This window comes from Colias croceus, chromosome 1, assembly GCF_905220415.1.
Source record: "Colias croceus chromosome 1, ilColCroc2.1".
NCBI lineage: Eukaryota > Metazoa > Arthropoda > Insecta > Lepidoptera > Pieridae > Colias > Colias croceus.
The window spans coordinates 8184038-8210664 of record NC_059537.1 but is presented as its reverse complement, the minus strand read 5'-3'; the positions used below and the strand labels follow the sequence as shown (position 1 = coordinate 8210664).

At 33.3% G+C, this 26627-nt stretch overlaps 2 protein-coding genes across 14 annotated transcripts in view; both read left to right on the top strand.

Moving 5' to 3' along the window:
• The window catches only part of LOC123694077 (myosin-IIIb-like), a 36628-nt gene extending 12898 nt beyond the window's left edge, over positions 1-23730 (top strand). The window contains exons 2-23 of one of the 5 annotated variants that reach the window (XM_045639418.1): positions 9345-9533; positions 10786-10941; positions 11014-11295; positions 11386-11688; positions 11780-12061; positions 12145-12333; positions 12448-12650; positions 12752-12932; positions 13011-13161; positions 13369-13579; positions 13864-14159; positions 14307-14599; positions 14829-15103; positions 15211-15376; positions 15742-15949; positions 17398-17529; positions 19260-19447; positions 20546-20724; positions 21073-21165; positions 21518-21610; positions 21686-21703; positions 22437-23730. In XM_045639418.1, coding sequence (XP_045495374.1) covers positions 9369-9533; positions 10786-10941; positions 11014-11295; positions 11386-11688; positions 11780-12061; positions 12145-12333; positions 12448-12650; positions 12752-12932; positions 13011-13161; positions 13369-13579; positions 13864-14159; positions 14307-14599; positions 14829-15103; positions 15211-15376; positions 15742-15949; positions 17398-17529; positions 19260-19447; positions 20546-20724; positions 21073-21165; positions 21518-21610; positions 21686-21703; positions 22437-22785 — 4413 coding nt within the window. In that variant the 5' untranslated portion in view covers positions 9345-9368 and the 3' untranslated portion in view covers positions 22786-23730. The remainder of the gene's footprint in view (positions 1-9344; positions 9534-10785; positions 10942-11013; positions 11296-11385; positions 11689-11779; positions 12062-12144; positions 12334-12447; positions 12651-12751; positions 12933-13010; positions 13162-13368; positions 13580-13863; positions 14160-14306; positions 14600-14828; positions 15104-15210; positions 15377-15741; positions 15950-17397; positions 17530-19259; positions 19448-20545; positions 20725-21072; positions 21166-21517; positions 21611-21685; positions 21704-22436) is intronic. The other 4 variants (XM_045639655.1, XM_045639574.1, XM_045639495.1 and 1 more) reach the window with 4 other exon arrangements.
• A 331-nt stretch (positions 23731-24061) lies between these two features.
• LOC123694471 (alpha-catulin) overlaps positions 24062-26627 on the top strand; it is a 49450-nt gene continuing 46884 nt past the window's right edge. For 8 of the 9 annotated variants that reach the window (XM_045640360.1, XM_045640516.1, XM_045640063.1 and 5 more), the window contains exon 1: positions 24062-24155. In XM_045640360.1, coding sequence (XP_045496316.1) covers positions 24063-24155 — 93 coding nt within the window. In that variant the 5' untranslated portion in view covers position 24062. Of the gene's footprint in view, positions 24156-24692; positions 24851-26627 lie in introns of those variants that run through there. The other variant, XM_045640440.1, reaches the window with a different exon arrangement.

Sequence of the window (26627 nt, the reverse complement as noted above, 5' to 3'; positions counted from 1 at the left end):
TATTGTAATAATGTGTTTTACCTTTCTATAAACTATAGATAGTTAGTTGATTAACAATTTTATCTAATTAATTGTGACAATTTTTTTTAATGTATTGAAATCGAAAATAGTTGCTCTAGTTACAAAGAAACTGCTGAGTACAATATTTAATTTTGAAAATGTAAGTGAATTATTATGCTATTAATTGTTATTTCAGTAAGCCAAGATGAGAGAGTGCCTCGTTGGGCCTATGAGTTGGAAAGCAAGTGATTGGCTGTTGAGGAAAGGCATACAGCTGCTATAGAAAAATTAGCTGCATCACTTACCAAGATACAGGAAGATATACATATATATATTAGTAAATTAAAATGATTTTAAATAGCTGTTTTTGTTATTTTTTATAGTTTACATTAATGTAATTTATTATTATTAATTATTAATTATAACTCTATTCTGAGTTTTTCATAAATAACTGTCTAGATTTAACTAAAAATAACAATTATTGAATTTACATAATCTTTATGGTGTAAATTTCTTTAAAAATAAATAAAAAAATATTTTTTTAGATATCAAAAGTTTAATTACTTAAATACCTTGTTTTAACTATTACCTAATTGACACAACTACATCACACTTATAATATCAGAGCATTAACAATGTATGATAATTTATAAATTATACAAGAAATATTGTCATATTCGATTAGAAGCTATAACATTATCTAAGTAAGAAAATATGTACACAGATACAAGTATAAATAATTTTCAGTTAAAACTAATACATTTTTAAGCACAATAAGTATTTATTAAATAAATAAATAAATAAATAAAAATAAAAATCATTTATTGATCAATTTGTGGGTTAGGTACAAACATGTAACATTTGGACCCCAAACTAGGACAGCCTGTATTTTGGGGTCCACCTTCCTTAATGACACAATAATAACAAAACTATAGCATAATATTAACTTAAATAATGATTTAGGTAATTTAGCTATTTTTTATACAAAATTATACAAAATAAAATTTAAATTATACATTTTAACTCAAGTTTAGTAGATATACTCATATGTTGTGCGTGCGTGTTTGAATGAGTGTGCGTGTTTGTATGCATGTGTGAGCTTGTGTGTATGTATGAGTGTGTGTGTGTGTGTGTGTGTGTGTGTGTGTGTGTGTGTGTGTGTGTGTGTGTGTGTGTGTGTGTGTGTGTGAATGTATGTGTGAATGAGTGTGTAAGCGCGTGAGTGGATGTAGTGGCCATTATAGTGGTTGCATTTGCTAAATTTTTATTTGAACTATGTACTGTTCAGTATCTGAATAATTCTGGGTCAGCAACCACTCTGTAACCTTCTTTTTACATTTTACTAAGGTAAGATTGTGTATAGAAAGGCTTTTATTGACCTTTTTATATAAAAATATACTCATGTATGAAGATTGGCGACGAAGGAAACCAGTACGCGGAATAAGGTTAGAGCATACAAGGTCATTTCTTCTCTTACCAGAAGAGACAGCACAAAGAGGTGTTATTTTATGTTGTCTAAGTGTTATTTGCAATATATATGTCTGCCTTACATTCAGAATTTTAGCTTCCCTATACAGCTGGTCAGTTGGATATCTAAAAGGTTTATGAAGAATGACCTTGAGAATGCCTCTTTGTGCTCTTTCTAGAATTAATAACGACGTTTTGAAAGTGCCACCCCATACCGAAATGCAATATTGGATAATTGAGTGGCAAAGAGCTTTGTAAACCATAAAGATGATATTGTGTTCCAGTAATACCCTAAGTCTTTTAAAAATCCACGATAGTTTTCGAACTCTAGTGGTTATAAGTTCAATATGTTGCTTCCATTTACAAAGGTTATCGATTATAACTCCTAGGTATTTAATGTGTGGAACCATTTTTATAGCAGAACAATTGCATAATATATTCGAACTGAATGTATCACAGGTGTGAACTTTTAATATAAAATCATTAGGTGGTTGAGAAGAATTTGTGGAACTAAACGCAATAAAATTAGTTTTATCCAGATTTAAGGTGAGTAGACTATTTCGCAACCAATTAGAAACAGTTCTGATGCCGTTCTCCGCGTGGAAGCACGCCTCAGCCCAACTCCCTCCATGAAAGATAAGTGAAGTATCATCTGCAAAACTAATAATTGAACCATTGGCAAGATTTAAATTACAGAGAGAGTTTATATATATTAAAAAGAGAGTTGGGCCGAGCACACTTCCCTGCGGTACACCGAATAACATAGGACAGTCGTCACTAAGATGATCATTTATTTTAACACACTGAAATCTATTTTCGAGGTAGTTTTTAAAAATTTTTAACGGAACATCACGAATACCATACCTTTCCATCCTCTCCAAAAGTATCGGGACAGAAACTGTGTCGAATGCTTTTTTTAAGTCTAAAAAGATACCTAGAACCTTTTGTTTTTTATCGACATGATTACCTATTTGATTAACCAAGTGATTAACTGCATCTTCTGTGCACCTGCCCTTTCGAAAACCAAATTGGAAGTTTGAGAGTAGATTATATTTCTCCAAGAAGTTAATTAGTTGTTTATTAAGAATTTTTTCTAATATTTTCGAAAGGACAGGGAGCACAGAGATAGGTCTATAATTATTAGCATCTTTTCTGTCCCCACTCTTATAGACAGGATGGATAAGCGACTTCTTGAAAACATTAGGAAATATGCCTTTAGCTATACATGAATTGAATATATTAGTTAAATAAGGAATTATTATGTGTTTCGCCTTTTTAATGAAGTTGGTTGGGATACCATCCCAACCACATGCACTGCTATCTTTTAAATTACTTATAATACTATCGATTTCCAAGTCATTTGTTTCCAAGAGAACAATAGATGTTGATTGAGTAGATTGCTGATTTACAAGAAAATTAGTACCAAAATTATTATTATTAGAATTTAGTTTAATATTAGCAGCTAGATTTTTCCCAACCGAACCAAAGAAGTGATTAACGTTATTAATAGAAATTTTAGGATCACTGTTGCACGAGAGTAAATCAATCGGAGGTGTTTTCGTTTGTTTGCAATTTGTTATCTCTTTTAATTTATTCCATATTAACTTATTGTTGTTGCCTGCTTTTGAAAATTCCGATCGTTCATATGCTAATTTCAAATTTTTTAAAGTTTTATTACAAAAATTTCGATATCTTAAATATGTTAATTTTAGGGTCATGTTATTAGGCTGTTTTTTTAGTTTTAAATGCATGCGGTCTCGCGTACGAATACATCGTAACATTCCAATAGTTATCCAAGGTTTAATAATTTTCTGACTGCGAGAAAGAGAAATAATTTTGGTATTTATTTTTAAGGAGTTCATGATTGCAGTAGTGAGATACTCAGCAGCTAAATGGGGATTTTTTATATCGAGAATTTTACTGAGGTCTGTATTATATAAATGATTAATGGCACCTTCATAGTTAATTTTATGTATGATTTTATTTATATTGGTATTTGATTTAAAATTTAGGTTAAGAAATACAACTTTGTGGTCGGTGATAAATGTGTTAAAGACGAGAGATGTGCCAGTATAATCCGATTTCATAAAAATATGGTCAAGACAATTCATGTCCCTTGTAGGAAGTAAATGAGCGGGTAAAAATCCTTGACCGTGTAGAAAATCAAGATAAGACGAGCTATTAGGGTCGTTATTCTCTGGTTTAATATCGATGTTTATATCTCCAACTATATAGATATTTTTGAATTTATTAAGCTTGTTTAATATATTTTCAAGAGAAAGTAGAAAATTATTTATACATTTTATAGATGGAGAACGGTAAATTGATATAATTGCGGTATTACTGTACGTAACAATCAGGCATGTACCATCTAACAATTCCATCTCGTCCACATTACAAATCAAATTATTTAAACAGTACACAACAATACCATCATTTTGGTTACGGGTTTTTTTAGTCCAAAAAGAATTGTAGTTATTCAATAAAGGAGGTATTTTGTATTGATCCAACCAGCATTCCGTTAGAGTAATAAACATCGGTTCCAAGTTACATCGTTTCAAAAATAGTTCAAATTCATTAAAATTTTTATAAACACTTCGTATATTTAAAGTAATAATGAAGTTCGTAGTATCTTTGTTTGTCAGATAAAGGTGTGACTCATCGGGATTGCATGTGAACGATTGTGTCTTGGAGTAGTTGTCTATTTCAACCGATATTTTATTTAATAAGACGTTATCCATAATTTTTTATAATATGTTAGGGTTAAAGTGTTATAGGCACATGATCCCATTTTCACGTATTTAGTTTGTAAGTTTAATTTAGAGCAAACACATATTTCTAATGCATAAATTATATCTATATAATAAGAAGGCTTCTGATAGGTCATTTTTGATGCTTTGGGTGATTGAGTGTATTGGGTTTTGATGTGAATTGAGGTGTTTAAATGATGTATATGTAAGGATGTTTTTATTTGTATGCAAATTAAAAGATTGTACTTAGATTTGAGTGTGTAAGTTTTGTAATTGTTGTAAGATATGTAACTTGAGTATATTTGCAGAAATGAGTTTTTAAAGATTATATTAATTGAAAGTATTATAAAATTATATAAGAAAAAAATTAAAAATAATTTTAGCTTAACATCTAGTCACTTTTTTAGTTTAAGTTGATTCAATTGATCTTCGCTTTTAATCAAAATATACGATGCCCCTTCCTTCTTCCGGAGGTAGACCCTGTCATTGCTCATCCAACAAAATAGATATTCCTCTGACTTTGCGAATTCCCTTGCTAGGTAAAACAGTCGTCTATCTTTAGGGGTAAGATATTCGGAGATGTACAATGGTTTTGATTGACCTTTAATGCCCAAATTATTGCTGTTTAATTTTTGTGATGGGTTATTTCTATTAAATTTCTTGATGGCGTCTATAACAGTGTTTCTAGTTAATGTATTAGAAAATTCAATAATCATAGTTGAGTCAGTGGAGTCTTTCTTGCTCGGCAGACGAAAGGCGTCACGTATATTCTTTTGTTCGTCCTCTAGTCCAAGATAACATAACAAATTGGATGCCAGCAAGAACAAATCTTTTTTCTTTTCATTGATCTGTTTGGGTAGTTTGCGTATTTCTAAACTAGTTTTACGTGAAATTCTCTGTAGTAAATCTACATTTTCCTCTAATAAACTAATTTTGAAGTTGACATTTTTAAATTCACTTTTTATTGATTCAATTTTCGACTGTAATTCATTTATTTGTTCGTTCGTAAAATTCAACGACGTTTCTATGTCTTTATTTGTGCGCTGGACATTAGTCATTTTGGTGTCCATTAAAGAAATACGCTTTTCAATAGCCTCCAAGCGACTATTCTGCCTGTCGGATAAGTCGGAGAATAATTTCGTAAGCATATCTCGCATCTCGGTTTTAAAATTTAACATTTCATCAGACTTGTCGCCCGATAATCTACGCCTTTTCTCGCTTCTAAAAGTTACATTACTATCATCATCGCCTGCCGTAGTGCAAAGTTGTGAGTCAGATAATGTTCTAAAACTTGTCGGTGGTGATCGATGCATTTTTTTTTTATAGAGGGTAGATATAAAAAGACGTATGAATAACTTCTTGACAGTAGGATGGCGGGCTTTACGCATGCGCGTTCGATAGATCGTTGTCAAGCGGTGAATGAAATCCGATGATGACTCAGTAGCGGTAAAAGGTGCGGAGTGTGAGAGGGATAGCGTATATGAAGTTTTACTCACGATATTTCTTGTGAAGTACCAGGAGACTAGGATCCGCAAAGAGCTCAGTTTATGAACGTAGTACAGCGCGTTTGAATCTCCTATCGCTTGCTGCTATCCTATTATTATCGGCGTAATTTTTATGTTAAAATGAATTTAATTACAATAAAAATCCAGCAACAAAAAACACGACTGTCGTGAATCGATCCAAGAGGGGAAGGGATTTATTTAACATATCATCTTCTTGAATTCCATAGTCTCTGTACTAGTTGTTCGGTAAGATCTTGTATAACCTCAACTATAGCATCCTCTCCTAAATCCTGAGACATGCCTGTATTTCGGGTATTTTGGCATTCTGCATATTTGCAATGTTGTGCAGGACCAACACATGCATTCACTATTTTACCAGCAGTAACTGGATCATAATGAAGTACTCTATGGGCCAACAAAGTTTAACAACTCCAACGTGCTTTGAATAACCCTAAACACCGTTCAATAGTATTCCTGACACGGCAATGAAGGTTGGTATAGTATTCTTCAGGTGTCCCCCTGCTCCTAATATTGGTGTCATCATCCAGGGCCGTTGCGCATATCCTGAGTCACCTAAAAACAGGTATAATATTTTATACTCTATGCATACTTCATATGATGCTCACAGAAATTAAATGAAGATTTAGTATATTTAATGAAAATGGTTCCAAACATAGGAATCATGTGCTGTTTAATTTATAAAACATTATGTTTAATTTGGAATCACATAACTGAAAAGATATACCTACATTAATTATTGTAGTATTTTCTATGTAGGTATATCTAAGTATTTATATGAGTTATTAATGTCTGTTAAACCTAATACAGATAATTATTAATGTTGAATAGTAATTTTATTGATTTGTAAGTCATCAGTAATAAATTACACATAAAAAAGGAAAAACAAAAGACATGGATATTTTTAAACTTACTATTAATACATTCAATGAAGGAAAATGTTTCCTATTTCAACATCTCCACCACCAGTTGAAAACCAGCCTTTGTCAAACGAAAGTTCGCTATAAATTCTCTTTCAGGCAGCTGTAAAGGATCACCACAGGATCACTAGCATGATAGCATCACGTAAGCGTCGCCTTTCAATTCTTAATGCTTTCCTCTTTCTTTCTTCTTCCGCAAATCCAAGTAAAAAAGCACGGGCCATTCTTTATAAATTATATGGATACCTACGCTTCTATTGCTCAGTAAAAACCTTTTGGAAAAAATAAAATGGCTATGTATTTATACTTAAAAAATTATTATCTATCATAGTACATATTAACTCAATGTTATCTATTTATTTTTTGTTACTTATAGTATAGAAACACTTGATATAAAGACGTTAAATCATATACGTGCTATTCTTCCTATATCTTGTATAAATATTTGTAATATTTAACTTATCCGGATTATAGTGTCGATCACTGAGAATTTACAAAACACTGCTCAATACTAGTTCCTTTCACAGCAGATAAAATTATTATAGTGATCAACCTTTTGATGGTCACTTGGCTTACGGAATACCATTTTATAAACTATCGATACAAAAACACCTGTCAAATGTGTTACGGTGGCTTTCAAGTTGATTTGGTGCTCATGACGTCATTTCAGTTGATAACTATAGATAGCCAATACGAAAAACATGGTTTGACAAGAAATCGTTGAGCACCGTGCAAAGTTATCATCACTATGAAATGTCAAATGAGATACGCAATAGCCCTGCTGGCTATCGTATTCTATCTACACAGTAACAATATCGGTATCAGCAAGGTATCAGCATTAAAAAAATCTATAATGTAGCTATCTATACTTCCTGTCTATTCTAAGTTCTAACATATAAAATTGTATGCAACGAATAAAAAAGCTATGAATAAATAATTTAATACAAACTCTAAAATTAAAACATTCACTATATTAAATTCAATGTTGAGATTATTTTCACACATTACAAAATATATGAAATCATTCATAATAATTTAATTGTGCTGTTTGAGTTTCATATACACAAAGTGCATCCACCTCAATAAATATGTTCCAATTATTTTTGGTCAATAATGAGAAACAACTAGTACAGCACGTACATGACGAAATTTGCATACCCCATCGAAGCGTGGATATCCGGTGTCATTTGATGGACGAATCATTAGGTACTCATCGATTGAATAAACAGGTGTGGCGTATAAACGGCATGCAAGCGATTAAAAAGTTCATTGTATAGCTGATAGATCCATGTTACGAACCATTTCACAAGTGAACACTGCTAATGTAAATTGTAAACCAAACACATATTTTCCTACCTAAATCAGTTTTCTTTACATAGTAAATCGCGATGTATGACAATAATTATAAGGTAACGTGTATATTACTAACTTAAATGTCTTTGCGCACGCACATGTATACGACGGCATGCTATGCTTTATAATTTTAATCCATATTTCATTACTCGCCTTTTTCGATGCCATCACTCTCGTCTTATTGAGATTTCGAAGATTAGTATCGAATAAATAGGGGCAAGACCAGACGATGTGAAAAGAGTGACGGTCGTTAAACATAACTGTAATTTAAGATTTTGACTTATTTGGTTTGCGGTTGTACGTGATATACAATACAAGAATAAACTCCGTTAAATCTTTAATGGATATTTTATGTTATGTACCACTATCTATAGCATTTTTTAATGTATAATAATAGTACCAAAATTTGTATGCTAATCAAATGCCTATTAGGCGAAACAATAAGTATTAAAATCTGCGTAATACCTTAATTTGCATAAAAATAGTTTAAATAAAAGTCTGATAAAAATGCCATTATTTTACATATTATGCACATGAAGCTAATTTAAATAAGAAGGAATTTTAATAAAAATCTATGTAAGCAACGTAACGTATCGTATGTTAGTTGTATTTTGAAAATTACCTAATCTTTTTTTCTTGATAAATAAGTACCTAAAGCGCATTCTGTCGTTTTGAATATTTCATATTCGGGTGCGGTTTCTTGACATTGCGGTTTACATTATATCTACGCAGTGGGGTTTGCAGTAAAATAACATAACTATATCAATACTAGTATATACATAAATAGTAGATCTACCTAGTTAGAACTAGAAACATATAACTAGAGACTTGTGGGCACTTCATCGGAATAAATGTTGCAAAATACAGATAACTCTATAAGATATATATTTTTAAAGTGTAACGTGAATAAGATTATATTTATCAGAAAATTATTATCTGCTCTCACACGTATCAATGTTCATGAGAAAATATTATGCACATATTCAGCGAGTAATTTATAACAGTTTATTTCAAAATCTCAATATTATTCAAAACAAAAAAAAAATTTCAACCGTTATTTTTATGATTTTTATGCTCGGCATCATTTTTTTGATTTCTAAGGAAATTCTTTGAGGAAAACGTAATGCTTACTTCGCAGTCCGTTCAGTCTCTATTACATATCAACCATAGTTGTATGATTGAAATGTAGTCCATTCATCCATCTTATATGTGATTTTTAACGATCTGCGCCTTCCTGACTCTAGACTTTAAATACAACTCTCCAGCCTTTTTCAAGACCATAATAATCCGCTCTTATGAGTAAATTAATAAAGATAATATTTGTATTACAGTTTTCACCAATGTGATCCGCGAATATGAGAAGCGACATGGCGTACCGAGGGCTGTCGGAGCACGTGGAGCTAGATAGGGCTGCAGACCCTACCGAACGATACACGTTACAAGACCTTATAGGTGAAGGGACTTATGGGGAAGTCTACTGCGCTAGAGATAAAAAGTCTGGAAAACGGGTGGCAGTTAAGGTAAAACGCATTCGTACTTATAACAAATTTTCTCCTGATATTAACTTGATCCACAGGTGACAATTATGATCAAATTGGTGACTACTGAAACTAAACTATTGATACAGTAAATTACGTAATAAGTATTCCGAAGCACCATAACATTACGGTATTTTTCCAGACTTGTTAATACTGAACTGAATTCAATATAACAATATTTGTTATTATTTTACTTTTGTTTTAAACACGAATCATTTTTTTTTGTTTGCTGCCGAACAAGCCAATCACTGGGCCGAAGCGGCCATCAAGTTTTTTTCTTTTAATATAATAAATGAAAGAATGCTCGTAGATTTACCATTCTTTCACGAAGGTATGGAATAGCATATTGACTCGAGTTCTTTGCATAAATATTTATTTGAGAGTTATGAAAGTTAGTCCTTACCTCAAAAAATCTCGAATATCTTGTGAATGTTACTTAATCTACAATAAAATTATTCAATCAATTTGAGATTAAAATAACATATTTGCCAAACCATTTGTTTCTTAATATGTGATCTTATTGCAGTAGCCAATGTTGCGTAAAATGTTGATGTAAGTCAAATAATTTGGCAATCTCATCATCATTATGATTTTGAGAATCTTCGAAACCAATTTATGTTTTATTTGGAATCCGAAATTATTGTAATTTATTTAATTCGTATATGTCCAAATACCTACTAACATAACGAAACATATGGTTTATGATATATAAAAAACCTAGATATATTCATATAAAAAATGAAATAAAATTATAACGCTCTCTGCCATCTGTTCTTTCTGCCACCTCCATTTTCTGTTAATAAAAATATATCCTACTATCAAAATACATACAATAAGTACATATTACATATTCTTTACACCTTTTGTGAATTTGAATTAAGCTTATAAATGAAAGGTATTGTTATATGTAACTCGCTAGTTATGGTTTGCGTAGATCTTATCTCACCGACATTGGTGTCAAGGTCATAAAACAATTCGTAATTCTAACTACCGACATGAATGCAGCTTTTTGTGTCAATGGTCAAGTTGTTTTATTGTCCTGCTGCCTTCAGTATAATAATATATAGTAACAATATTATGAGATGGCCTTAGCGTTAAAAAAATAAACGTCTATTCAATTACCATCTATTATACCACAATATTTTGTAATAGTATCTATAGTCGATACAAAGATGATGATTTATCTCACTATGCATTTTATACAAAAAAAATAAACAAAAATACTTCATTTCAGATTTTGGAAAACATAGCTGAAAATATCGAAGAAATAGAAGAAGAATTCCTAGTCTTTCGGGATCTATCTAGTCATGCCAACATTCCTGAATTCTTTGGGCTATTTTTGAAACGTGGAATAACTTCCGAAGATGATCAAATATGGTTTGTTATGGAGGTGAGTCTTTATAAGACTTATTAATCATTTAATTGTATACAAAGAAATGGAGTAATGATGTTTAATTTGCAGCTTTGCACAGGAGGATCTGTCACAGATCTGTGTGCAGGAATGCGCGCACGAGGCACCAGTCTAACGGAACCGCAGCTAGCATATGTGCTCCGGGGAACAGTCAGAGCTTTAACTCATCTACATTCACATCGATGTATGCATCGCGATGTTAAAGGACACAACATTCTTTTAACTGAAAATGCCGAAGTCAAACTCGTCGATTTTGGTGTTTCATCTCATCTAGCTGCGACTATTGCCAGAAGAAATACATCTGTAGGAACTCCTTATTGGATGGCACCTGAAGTAAGCATTGTTCCTAATAACTTAAGTTTTCCTGATTCAATAAATTAAATGAAAACTTTTCACGCTCAAATTATCGTTAAATTATTCCAGGTCATAGCATGCGAACAACAATTAGATCAATCTTACGACTGTAGATGTGATGTTTGGTCTGTAGGTATAACAGCTATAGAGCTAGCTGAAGGAGAGCCACCACTATCTGGACTGCATCCAATGAGGGCTTTATTCCAAATTCCACGAAACCCACCACCGACATTGACCCACCCAGAACAATTTTCGGCGCAACTTGCTGATTTCATTTCGGAATGTTTGGTAAAGGATATGAATCAGAGGCCATTTGCACGCGAACTATTGGAGCACCCATTACTACTTGCAGTTAGTAGTTTTGAGGATAAAGTGAGTTTTCTACTATTTTCGAAGATTAAATACAAAATACTATATTTGAAATGTTGATAGTTTTGTACAAACCTGTAATTCCTTTTTTTAGATTCGAAAAGAACTTCAAGCTGAAATAAAACGACAGCGGGCTGAAGGTAGGAATTGTCGTGCTCCAGAAGCAACAACTAAACGAGGAAAGCTTAAATCACATCGCAAAGCGAAGCCAGAAAAAATGTACACTGATGATTTAGCCACACTCGAAGTACTTACAGAAGAAGCGATAGTGGAACAATTACAGAAGAGATATTCACAGAATCAGATCTATACGTATATTGGAGATATATTAGTAGCAGTCAATCCTTTTACAGATATAGGAATTTACACATTAAAGGTAACTAAATTTTTAATAGTAAGAATTAGTGTATAAGGATAACCTTCTTTTTTTAATTACAAATTTGAAATATAATTTTTCAGAGTCAAGAAACATACCAAGGTCGTTGTCGATCGGATAACCCACCACATATTTTTGCTGTAGCTGATGCAGCACATCAAGCACTTATGCATCAAAAGCAGCATCAAGCAATAGTCATATCTGGCGAAAGTGGGGCTGGCAAGACTGAATCTGCTAATTTATTATTAAAGCAAATTGTTTATTTATCAAAGGTACCTTGTAAAGATATTTGACTTCTAGTTATTAAAAATTCAAAATATATTCAACTGTGATATAATATGTACTTTGTATTGCCTTCTTAAGATCTTTTGTATGTTCTTTCATAGACGCAAAGTGGAAACCTTCAAGACAAAATACTTCAAGTGAATCCAATAATGGAAGCATTTGGTAATGCGCGAACTGGAATCAACGCAAATAGTTCTCGATTCGGGAAATATTTAGATCTATCTATGATGAGGGTGGGAAAGATATCAGGAGCTAGAATATCTGTATATCTTTTAGAGCAATCTAGAGTTGTGCACCAAGCATTGTAAGTTGAAATTACCTGAAAAAGTTGCTAGTTATTCTGTCTAAAAATAAAAAAAAATAGCCTAAATCTATCGTCTAATATAACTATCTTTATAATTTCAGTGGTGAAAGTAATTTTCACGTTTTTTATTACTTGTATGATGGTCTTGAAAGTGAAGGGCGATGGAGGAAGTTCTATCTTGACGATCAATTCAAATCGAGACATCGATACTTACAACCTTTGTCGGTAACTTATAGGGAGCATAATGTATACCGATGGCGCCAACTGAACCAAGCTTTTAAGGTAAAATATATTGTCAATTGTTATTCTATCGCGTCGCTTTAAAAAATATATTATTTGTAAAAAGCATTTCATATTCAGGTTGTCGGCTTTCACGAAGACGAGGTACAAGTTTTGTATAAAATGTTAGCTGCCATATTACATTTGGGAGATATTGAATTCGCAGAGACAGCTGGGGAAGATAATACTGATAACAGGGCGACGATAATTGATACAGCGCCATTACACAGGGGTTTGTAACTTTTCAGATGTCTCAATTATTTTAATATTATTTAATTGAAAGTTTTATTCATAAAGTTATTTCATTTTATTTTTTATACCATAATTGGACGGTCCATAATTGGACAGTTCGTTTGGTTTTATATAAAAGACTAAGAAAGCGAGTTCTTAGTTTTTATTCATATTTTGTGCTTGAAAAATAACCATAATATCATTTCAGCGTCCTGTCTCCTGGGAGTAGAAACTGTAGACCTCCGAGAATGCCTTACAAGTAGTAGCGTAGTAACAAAAGGCGAAACTATCGCCCGATACTGTTCGCCTTTCGAAGCTGCGGTCGCAAGAGACGCCACAGCACGAGGCTTGTATGCGAGAGCGTTTGATAGAATTGTGGAGCGAATTAATGCTCTGCTTTGCCATAATCGCCCACAAAGGTATGACGATCTAAATTCTTACATGAATCACAGATATGCAGTCAATTTTGTTCATCTCGTCAGTGATAAAATGATGAGATGAAAGAGATATATGAATTAAAGATTTATATTGTTCAATTTTAAGTTCTTTTCATGTTCAGCAATATGTTGATAAATGATAACTTTAATTTGAAATATTAAACAAAAAGTTCAAGAGATATTTTAAATTGATTCTACTGTCTATTTCATACTGATTTTTTGATGTAGGTATAAAAAATTGTAAAATAAAATCTATTTATTTCCAGTAATGACCAATTGTCTATCGGCATCCTAGATATTTTTGGTTTCGAAAACTTCACAAGAAATTCCTTTGAACAGCTCTGTATAAACATAGCAAATGAGCAGATCCAATATTACTTCAACCAACATATATTCACTTGGGAACAACAAGAGTATATGGCGGAAGGGGTTCCAGTAGACCTTGTTGAGTTTTCTGACAATAGACCAGTTTTGGACATGCTTCTGTCTCGACCTATGGGCTTATTAGCACTGCTTGATGAGGAGAGTCGATTTCCACGATCAACAGACAGGAGTCTTATTGGTAATTTATCATAAATATTAAATTAATTTCTTATCTTATCTTTTATATCTTATTATATTCTCAAAAAAATTGTAAACCAAAAGCTATTTTTTTTAAGATATTTAATACAATGAACTTGAATACACTCTAATTTGATTGTTGTTGCAGAAAAATTCCATCGTAATATAAAGAGTAAATTTTACGTGCGACCAAAATCTGATGCAATTTGTTTCGCAATCCATCACTTCGCCGGTCGTGTTGTGTATCAAGCTGACGGGTTCTTGGAAAAGAATCGAAATTTCCTCCCACCTGAGGTTGTGCAATTGATGAGGCAAAGTCAATACGATGTCATCAGATTCCTATTCCAATGTCCGATAACGAAGACTGGCAATTTATACTCGCCGCTCCAAGGAGACTTGGATTCCAGGACATTGGACAGTCCTTTATCGGGTGATTTTCGAGTAAGATTCGAAATAGAAATTAATAATTATGAACTCAAACATTGATAAATTATATTTAAAACCGAAATATTTTCAAATTCATGATTATTTTTTTATTTACTAGCACATTCGAAAAGCTTTTATAGTTTTTTTGTTGAATTTTCAAATATCAAATTTCAAAGTGTTATAAAATAATTTAATTAATTATTCTGTTTCTGTAATGTAAGTATATTAAACTTGAAAATTTCAGGATCGCTTCAACAGCCGTGGTCTTGCATCTCAGTCCCGCGCTCAGCAGACTGTTGCAACTTACTTCCGCTATTCCTTGATGGAACTTCTACAAAAAATGGTTAGCGGCACTCCACAGTTCGTGAGATGTTTAAAACCAAACGATTCAAGATCACCAAAACATTTTGATTCCACGAAAATCTTGAAGCAATTGCGTTATACTGGCGTACTAGAAACTATTAGGATAAGGCAGAATGGATTCTCGCATAGATTAACTTTTGACGATTTTTTGAAAAGGTAATTTAGATTTTGGACCATACTGTTATTATTTCAACTGCTGTATATATTTTCACGTAAAATATCAAGCTAACTAATATTAATCTTCTGAAAATGTTTCCTTTCAGATACGGGTTCCTAGCATTTAGTTATAATGAAGAAGTCAAACCAAATCGAGATACTTGCCGTTTATTATTAATAAGACTGAGGATGGACGGATGGGCGCTGGGCAAATCAAAAGTGTTCCTCAAATATTACCATGTCGAGACTCTTGCCAGAATTTATGAACAAGAGGTAAAGTCAAACTAAACACAGTACCTCATACCACCATCATAAGCTATTATATCCTTAAGTAGATGATGTTCAGAATAAGTGAAATTTCGGTTAAATTGATAAATTTAAATGTATCAATAAATTCATAATTAGTAATGTTACCTTCGAGACCAAAAATAATATAAAATCTAATTCAAATTGTTATTTTCATATAAGGAAGACTGTCGATTATTGCTTGAAAGAGATTAAGAGCTTTATCTACAAGTCCATTCCTTCTGCTCTGATGTTCGATTACTTTCATGCATTTTGTAAAGTTAAATGCACAATAAAGCAATTGTATCTCACAGCAATTTTGCACTTTTTAAATAACACAATTTACGTTCCAGATAAGAAAAGTAGTGCTAGTCCAAGCGCGTGTGCGTGGCTGGCTCGCCCGTCAGCGCTACCTGCGCATGCGCGCACAACTAGCGGTTTCAGCGCTGACACTGCAGCGCCATGTACGCGGCTGGCTCACACGCAAGCGGCTGCAGCGGGAACGCCAACAGCTGCTCGCGAGAGAGTTTACTCGGGAGCAGGACGATAGGAAGCAACAGGGTATGTAAAATAGAGTTCGCTAAGAAGCAGAATAGTTCACAAGGATACAAGGCAGTGCACTAGAAAACTGGATAGTTCGGCAGCGCTTTCAGCATATTTCCCGCGCCACTCACGGTGTTATTGCTTACACTGCAGTGGCACGTACCTACGCAGCTTGTTCACACGCAAGCGGCTGCAGCGAGAACGCCAAAAGTTGTTAGCGAAGGAGTTTACCCAGAAGCAGGACGATAGGAAGCAGCAAGGTACAGAAGAAATCGTAAGGGAGCAGAATATTTTTATATGAAATAGAATAGCAAGCAGCTCTTCCAGCGGATGCCCGCGCGACTCGCGGTGACTGCATAAGTTTTTAGGAAGCAGGATAGTTTGCTAGAAAACATAATAGGTAACTCGCTAAACTGCTCTACATGATAAAACAGATGAGATGTAAAGAAAGAATTAAAACATAATATTATATACATAGTTTTATACAGGTATGATGATCTAAGGTAAGAAAAAGAATTCAGATAAGCATGTGTCTCACATTCTTACGACAATGACAATAATATTAAATGGCTCTTTATAACTGCCCCAATTAACCTAGTTTTAAAGAAAAGGAACGCGCGAACGCGTTTAACCTATAATTATAAACTTCTTCATTTACCATTATGTGCAGTAACTACAGCAATTCTATAATTATTAACAGTCTTACTTTACTTCCTTTTACCCGCACCTTAGTACATTAAACTATTTTTGTTCTCAACTTTAATGTCCTGACACCTCCCTCATTTTGATATTATATCACGTTTATAGTAATTTTGAGTCCAACCATCGCTTTTGTTGTATCATTTCACATTATTGTTTTTTTGAAGTGAAACTTCTTTATCGGGGTTGGAAAAAAATTTAGTGTAACATTTTTTCGTTACGCGTGACATTTTTCCGATACGCGCCATCTTTTTCTTATCCCTACCACGCGTGATTCGACGTATTTCTGTAAAGTTGCATAAAGTAAATTATTTTTTGAAAAATAAGGTCATAAAGAAGTTTCATTTGTACACTAGTACGTGTGTACACTAGTACACGCACATATTTTTTTATCATTTAAATATGTAGGTATAATTTAAATATGAATATTTTCCTTCCAACCAATTTGTAGACTCCGTATTATAGCCAAACACAAAATTACACCGCGCTCTTTGTACCATCGTCATGGCTTTATTACATTTACTCAACTTTGTATACCTAAGACTTAATTTAAGCGATCAAAGCTATTCTAATTTTGTTGAAAACATATACGAGTACATTCAAATTAGGTCGTTTAAAGTTGAGTGACTGATTATATTGTTTACATAATGATTTGTTCGTATTTTCTCTGTTACAAGCAAATATTTTCACTAGAAGAAAAACACGGAAATGAAATAGCTTAATAAGAAAGTTTTATTTTTGTTTGTCTATTTGACGATTTGTTTCAGGTTTGTTGAACAAAAACAAAGCAATGATGAAAGCGAAGGTGTTGAGGCAAATGACTTCAGATGAGAACAACGACAGGAGCAGCAATAACAAGGAAAATGTATCCGATAAGGCGGCTGTAATCATTCAAAGCCGTAAGTACATATTAGTTTAGTTATTCATGAATATAAAACGGTACATTGATGAATAGACTGATAATAATTAATGAAATACTCCTTATTGTACTTACACAGTAATAAATTTTGTTGCATAGTAATTATGATAGCTTATAATAAAGATGTACAAAGAGCGGCTTTATCGCTCGTGGGCGATTTCTTCCAAACAACTCGATGTAGATTTAGATATAGTGTGCAAGAATTAAAGAGTAGAGTAAGACAAGGAAGGAGTAAACATAGAAAAATATTATACATAATGAAGGACACATAAGTTGATACATTAACATTACAATAAGATTAAAATTATATGTATAGAAGGAAACTTAAATTTAGATTTATTTTAACGATTTGTCAGTGATCGAGCGAAGGTAGTTAGTAGTTCTTCAATTGACTTTTAAAGGAGTGAAGGGTCTGTGCTTTTCTGATTTTGACTGGTAAGGAGTTCCACAACTGGATTGCTTGAACGGAAATACTGCTTATTTATTTATTTATAAATAAATAAATACGCAGTATTAGTCTCATATAAGCAGTGAAATTTCTGCTATGCTTTACAAGTAATAAATAGTGGTGATAAAATAATTTTGATAATATTAGACACCAATTTTCAGACATCATTTTAAAAATACATTCGACCTTTCATATTTTAACATTTTAAATATAATATTTTGGTAAGAGTTAACATTTAGAAACATTTAAATTCAATCCTAATGCATCATAAAAATATGTAATGGGATAAGGATGTTCTAATGGCTCTTGATAAATGAAATATGGATGAACGAGGCCATTAAGCTTGAGGTGATGTAATTTGATATATGACGCAGGATTGCGGGAAATTAATCGGAAATAAGATGGAAGAAGCTATATGAATTCCATACTCATGTTCTTTTTTTATTAAACGAAAGTATTTTTTGGAAAGATTAACTTTCAAATTTTTTTATTACTGATGAACTTTATATAAAATTCCGTATTTTTAATCTGTTTCTTACTATAAAATACAATGAAATATTAATTTTAACAGTAATTTAGAAACAAATGGGAAAATCTATTAAGTTAATTTCATAGGTATTAAATAAGTTAATTATTTAATAGCTCAGTAAAAAAAAACAATTAGGTATGTCTTGTGGTAATTTATTACGCATTTAAATAAGAACATGGGAAAAAGTTTGAAGACAAAGAATATAATGTTAAGTTCTGCTGGTCCAGAGTTTGGCTTAAAAATAAATAAAACCTTCATGTGAAATATACGAGTAGTTCTCACACTATGGGATCCTAAAGAAGGTCAACCTTCACCCATTTACTTTATGAAATAGGATGAAAATTTTATTTTATGAATTTTTATTTGCTTCCGTACGATAATTCAAGGCTTGCCATAAAAATATGATAAAGGATGTAAAAAGGATGTACGTAATTGATAAAATTATACAAAAAATATTCTATAAAATTTCACAAGCATTCTTGAACGTCTATTGATACGTTCTTCCGATAATGCAACATAGAAAATTATCCCGGTTCCCTATCTTATTCTACTCCCGGTTCTTATGTAAATACAGGTAAGTATATTCAAACCGGAGATTTATAGCAAGCTTATCCATTTAAATTCAGAAACAAATTTTGCTTCATAAAATAAAATTTTCATCCAATAAACAGCTGATGGTCCACGTTGTCCCTTTTCGGTACCATAGACCATATATTTTTCCTCCTAAAACTAGATTACCGCGGCTACAACACGCGGCGCAAGCTCAAGAAGGGCCAGGCGCCGCCACCGCCGCGCCACCCCGCGCCCGCGCCCCCCGGCCCCGCGCACCGCACCCCCGCACCTCCCGCGACCCGCTCCCCCGCGCCGCCCGCGCACTCGGTGCACGAGAGAGCTGCGCAACTGCAGATATTCACTGAACGGGTATGTTGCTTCCCATTGAGCCCCGAGCGGCCCGATCGGTCCCAGACACAATAGATTTTCTATTGTGTCTGTGGTTCCGGGGCCTGAGTTATTAATAGATAACCACTGTCCACCGTAATACTGCCTTAACAGCCAACCACCGTCCACAATAATAATGTAACTCCCATCTCCTTCTGTATAGCAATCACCATCCTTCTATTACCTACTCCTATATGTACCTATCTATCTGCCTCCTCAACATTGCCTTTCCGACTCAAGACTTTCATTACATTTTTTATTTCTGTTTTATTTCTGTTTCTGTGTCTAATAGTGTTAAGGAAGAGCGGAACCTCCTGACACAAGCATTTATTTGCTTACTAGGAGTGTTCCAATCACAAATAAGTTAAGGACCTATTGTAAAAGGAAGAAATAAATAATTTATATTTATATTTTTATATGTAACTGTCACTAAACTGGCATCATTAGATATTTTCATGAAGACTGCACTTAATTAATAGGTAATCGTTTATTGGCACATATTAATAATCCTTACAGATAGATACATCTTTACATATCATGACATTATGTTTAGTTACAAAGAACATAATAATAATTTTAATAATATTTCCACGGCAGTTATGCAATACTGTTTTGTAATAATTAATAGGTTCTGATAACACCACAAAAATGTGTGATATCACTTTTCAAACTTACTTGGCAAATTACTAGAATATAAAAAAAAATATGGCAAATCTAGTCGAGACATTATCCCAGCAGAGCGGCATATAATTGATGCTACAATAGACTCATTTGAATGCCTGCTTCAGCTTCGGCGCTTTGCTCATCTCGCTCGGAGAACGCAGTCTAATAGGTACTGAATTAGCTGAGTCATTCTTTGGCTTGTGATGTGATGGTTCCTCTCAGAATATATTGTTCTAAATAACAAAGGAGCGTCTTAATCTTTCCTTTTCATTGTGTAACGCAAATCACTCTGCATTACCCTAAATAAATTGTTTATCTTAGACAGAAACTCTGAAGCTTTTTATATAATGTTTGATTGATTAATTTTTTTTTAATTCTGTTTTTCGATTTTAACCGTGTCAATTTTTTCACTTTCAGGTTCACAACACAAACCAGGAGATTCACAAAAATCTCCGTCGTAACAAATCCGGGATTCGTTTGAATGAAGTCAGCAAGCCTCCCGAAGAGTACCGAGCACCGCCCGGCTTTACTCTGGTGCCAGCAATTATAAGAGGACAACCTTCCAAAATAGAAGCAGAAGCTAGTAGATTATCCAGGTGAGAAAATGACTAATAAATATCTCTGAAAGAATAATAAGATAATTTTCTTGTGAATATCGTTCATATTACCATCCTTTCTTTTTTTAAGTGGGGAAATTTAGCGTAGATACTAGATACCTATGCCATATCCTACTATCCTACAAATATTATAAACGAGAAAGTTTGAAAGAATGTATGGATAATGATCTCGAAAAGTGCATCGATCCAGCAAGTTCATTACAATTCTTGTGTATAAAGTATTTAAAATTTGAAATCTATTGAACCTATTCACTATGGAACAATTTTATCTCTATATTTAATTAATTTCTATATCATTTTGTTTATGCTGTCTTTACATTGGAGCAGTCCGTCGCCAGAATTTTTAGTAAGTCCCGGTATTCCATGGAATAACGATTTATATGATGATAATAACAATCAGGAACTTTTTAGAAATCAAAGGTTTGTATTAATCATGACACGATATCTCAATAGTAAAAAATAGTGATGGTAAATAATAGTTATTTCCTTTTAATGAAGGTAGAGTATCGATATTTATCATACCAATAATTTCTTAAACTATGTATCCAATTCAACGTCGTTAGTGATATATCCAAGGCTTTCTCCTTTTCCTTTCAATATAATACAATCTTCAATGCCTACCCCTTGAGACCACATTAGAAAAATAGTTTCCAAATCCAGCGGGCGGTATTCATCTGTATTATAATATTTGTTCCAGTCATCATTCCCCATTAAAATATATGTATATAGTAGATTGCTAAGTGTCTTATAGATGTTTGTTTTAACAAAACAGATCCTCAAACCAAAGTTATGGTGAAAAGCCGCTCCAAAACAACCAGAATTGGCAAAATCTGCCTTGCAACAGGCAGTGTGGAGGTCTAGTCAGGTATGACGCTGAAAGCGAAATAAAATTCTATTGGCCGTAATATTAATTTGTGTTTGTTCTTTCGCACGCATACAGTGAGGAAATATTGCAAGGGTATGCTTTTTTATTAATATAAATAAGGTCATTTTTTTGTTGCCTCATTTGGGTATAATAGCATTAGCCATATTAACTAGTAAACTCAAACTCAAATGCGTTTAATGTAGACATCCCTTCTCGCATCTCATATTCCCAGATGTATTTTTAATTATTACAATTTTTTTAGACGAATTTCTGCTTTTCACTTGGAATTCGCAGTGGAATTGGAGTTCGTAACTTTTAAATTCTAATCTTAAGATATTTTAGAGTGCTATAAAATTGAGTTATATTTTTTAAAATGAGAAAGTTACTCTTATATAATGTAATTACGTCAACCTTTCGACACTTTTCTCTGGAGCTCTAAAGCTCACGCATAAATTACAAGAAAGTAGGGCAGGTGGCGTTTCTGTAATGTTTTAACATCTCATAGTATTTTCCAACAAAGGCATTTACTGAAATATTATCTTTTAAAGATCTGAAGACATTGTTAATTATTAATTTCTCTAAGTCTTAAGTTTCAAATTGATTACTTCTTGTAAAAATACTAGATATACCTTTGCGGGATATTTTTGTAAAAATAAGATTTTCTGTAAAATGGAATAGCTTTCAAGTGTAATGATATTCTATTTTATGTATTCTAAATCATTTAAAGACATAATATTAAACAAATAGTTGTTTAATAATCATTATTTTGTAGTATATCGCCTCTTAATGCAATTTTTTTACTAATCCTATATCTTTATGTTTCCAGCAACAAAATAATAGAACTAGTGAAAAAGTCCCAAAAGTCCGACCCGCCACCGCGCCCCGTGTACAGCCCGGCTTACGACCCCGAATCCGATTTGAGGAAAATCCTAAGGAACTCGCCAGAAATGCTCGCAAAACCCATGTTTAGTTCGGACGATGACTATGGACCTTTTCGTTTTAAACAATTATTGAGACCCACCGTAGGTCCAACGGAAAGTCTGAGAAAGCGGAAAGTCAAAACTTCCCCAGGACAAAGTCCTTGGCTCTCCGATAGTTCCCAGGATAGCAATAGCTCTAAGGAACTTTATAATAAACGACGACCTCAAATTAGTATGGGAGTCTATTATAACTAAGCAATACATTCCATATTAAACATATAAGTATAGAGAAATAAATATTGTCAGAAATAAACTAATAATTTGTAGTTTAGTGGTAGGATTGATATGCAAAAGCCGTCCTGTTGTAGATATGTTCTAGGATCCTAAATAATGCTAGATACATAACACATGTTTTAGATCTTTTTGTGTATTTTACAAAATTGGTTTTAATATAAAAAAGGAGTTGTAATGGTAAACTATATAAAATTGAACTAACCGTCGATTGAAATACTTAAAAAAATAAATCAATTTGTAACAAGCACTAAAATAAAATATTCGAATAAAAAAATGTTTTTGAATATAAATTATAAGTACATAATATTATATTAATAAAATGTTTATATTAATTTAATTTATAATTGATTACCAAAGTATACTTTTAATTGTAAGAATAGCTATTAAAAAAATCACTATGAGTTGATTAGCATTAAGATTTTGAGTATGTATTTTCAAATAGTGGTTGAAGTCTGAAGATAATAATAATTATTATATTATGTCTTTCTTACTGTACCTTCATCAATTTATTTTTCAAGGATATAATATACTTATATTATGTATTTGGTCGAAATTTGTAATATTTTGGGAGTGTTTGTTTTTCTGTGATTACTCCGTTCGTATGACCATATAAATAAAAAGTGAATATTATTTTAAATGTGAAATTTTCATGTTTCAAATTATTCAAAAAATCAAATTATTGCCTAAAGGTAATTGACATTTAAGTTAACAAGAGTGATTAAAAATACTGTTTCCTCCTATTTAATTTCACTCTTACTATCTCATATTATATCTGTACTTAATATTTTTAGCTGATCATTGACAAGTTTTGTGATAATGTGCCAATGATTATTGTAAGGAATTATTGATAAATAATTGTATCTAAGTGTAAGATATATATGTGATTAATAAATTTTATTCAGAAAATGGAGTTTCATTTCCTTCACATTCCCACCTTATCATAATTAGTAAACATAGTATATTTCCCGGTAACGCCGGCATCGACTAATGGCCCATGAAAATAAAGCGTTATAATGTAACAAAAATACCTACGTTTGCGTTTATAATTGGCATTCTCAATCAAAACATAACACGCAAAGCTGGAAAAGTTTTATATCCCCGCAAGAGTATGTGTGAACACGCAATCCCATAGCCGCGCGTCGTGTTTGCGGCGCGCGGCGCGCGGCGCGCGGTGAGCGGCGGGCGCGTGTCGCGACCAATGGCCGCCGCGCGCCCGCGCAGTCGCGCCCGCGCCAGCCATGGCGGCCGCCGGCTTGCCCGACTTCGACGTCTATCTCACGCAAATAAAAACGCACTCCGTCGAGCGAACGCTACTCCCACTCGTCAAGCAGGTACGCCAAACACGCATGCTTTGCGAACTTCCACAGACTCGACTCGTCGAAGCCTGGCACTACGCTCGTAAACTGCGAAGCTACGATGCGCGACCTACGTCAGATCCTCGCCGCGCTGACGATAATCGCTGCTCTTACGCACTGTCTGCAGTCGTAACTTTATTTTTAGATCCGTTAGCGTCGATCTGCCGAGCTGTCACGTCAAAGTCAGATTTCCCGCCCTCGGAACATCTGTTGCATAAGTTCGCGCCGTCGCAGTCGATGCGATTTTCTTTGGCGGAAAATTTGAAAACCTGCGCTACATTTGTCATATTAGAAGTATTCGTAGACTGTTTTGTTGCGTATCATTGACCAGAGCGAATACTATTTATTACGAAACCAACTTTAGCAATATCGGTCGAGGGGGATTGATAAGGCACTATCGGACGGTAACAAAGAGAGGCGGGCGACCACGTGGGCTCCGTGAAGGGCGGGCGTAAGCGGGGTGGCGACGGAGGCAGCGGATCGATGCTCGGGGTCCGGCAGTGCCGTGGCGGACGCAGGCAGAGCGGCGCGGTGCGGTGCGACACGCCACCGCCGCGGAACACGTGCGCGCGTCCGCGACAGCGCGCCGCCCAGCGCGCGGCCTCCGCCACCACGCCTGCGAGATGGACGCGCTCTCCGATGACGATGAATACACCTGCAGGGAGCCCCAGGTGAGTTGCGCTCAAGAAACGAATCAGCTGTTCCTGTGCCGATTCCTATCGTGCACGACCAAGTCCTGGGCCTTCGAAGGTGCTCATTCAACAAGTAGTTAGTGCAGAGGCTCGCGTGCAAGAACGACCTTGAACGAAAATCGCGGCCTCCTCCGTTCCCGGGCCGACGGCTACGTAAGCGTAGGTCTTGCGACGCCAAACCGTCTCGCTCTCTTGGTTATTAGAATTTCCATTATTTATTATACAATTCAAAAATCAATACGACACTCATTTGAATTTAAAATATCGTATTTGATAGAGAATTTTTGTAAGTATTTACGATCCTGCAATTAGCAAATACACTTTTTAGAAACACCCAAGTAATAATAATAAAGCTTAATATTAAACTTACCTTTAATTTATAAATTAAGCGTTATTATTTTGAACTATTTCGTGGTGGTAAAATTGATTGATGTTATCTACGTTTGTTTACGTTCTAATAATAAAATGCTTGAGGATACCGTGTTTTCGTAGTTCAGCGCCTTATCAATGTAAATACGAGAGTCCTTTAAAATATACATGTTATATAATTTATGGTATAGTATGCAATATGCATGTACCAATTTATATTATATAATTTATTATACATTCGTATCGTTTTTTTTGTCGCATCAGGTTAAAAAAGGCCCTACATTTAGTAACAATTCTGTATCAATGAGCACCATAATAAGTATAACAAGCAACATTTATGATTTGCTGTGTTCATGGTTTATTTAAAAATTCACAAAATTGAGAATTAAGAAAAGAATAGTGTTGTTTGTAGAGTTTTGCTCTATGAAAAACTCTACTCTAAGAAATACTCTACAATCAATCAATATAATATTCTCTGTTCAAAAGTGAGTACCTACTTTTTAATATACTTTAATCTTTATTACATTTTAAAGCACATATTTTAGAATTAAAGTTTTGTTGTTTTACAAAGCTTTTATATGTAAGTATAACTGCTCTATCTTAAATTGGAAAACATTTTTTTTTTTTTAATTAACATTAAGTAGGAAATTTATATAATCTTCATACCTACTATGAAACGATCTCGAAAAGGAATTTATTTAAAGGTCAAACGTGCCAATATAGGTATTATTCATAGAGTACGTAAAATAAGTAAAATAATTACATTTTAACTTTTTTGTATTTCTTTCAAGCGTGTCAAAAACCAAAGTTACTTCGATTTTTCAAATATTTACGCTGCAGTTGTGGTCTGTATTAATTTACACCTTATTATTTTTCAAGACATCAAAATATTCGCTTTGTTTCGTATTTCTAACAAAGAGCAAGATTTGATGTAAATATTGTATTAATATTAAAATGTTTCATATTATGTTAACTAGTAGATATGTTTGATATATTTCATTTATCATAAAACATTAAATTGTCTAAATACATTTATTATAAAACTGTAATATAAGCTCTACAGTCTACATACAACGTCCTTTGTTTTGAATTTAATCAATTGTACATTTCAGCATAGCTCAGGTACTACTTATTTATTTATTTATTTATTTATAACTCTTTATTGTACAAAGTAATTTAAGACATGTGGTACAGACTAATAAGGTACAACAATTTTGCACAATAGGCGGCCTTATTGCTACACAGCAATCTCTTCCAGGCAACCTGGTAGGAAAGGAAATGTAAGAAGAATAAGGATAGCGCAAAAAAGAAATAAAAGATAGAATATAAAAAAAAATAAATAAAAATGCCTACATACTACATAAACTACATATACTGTACATATATA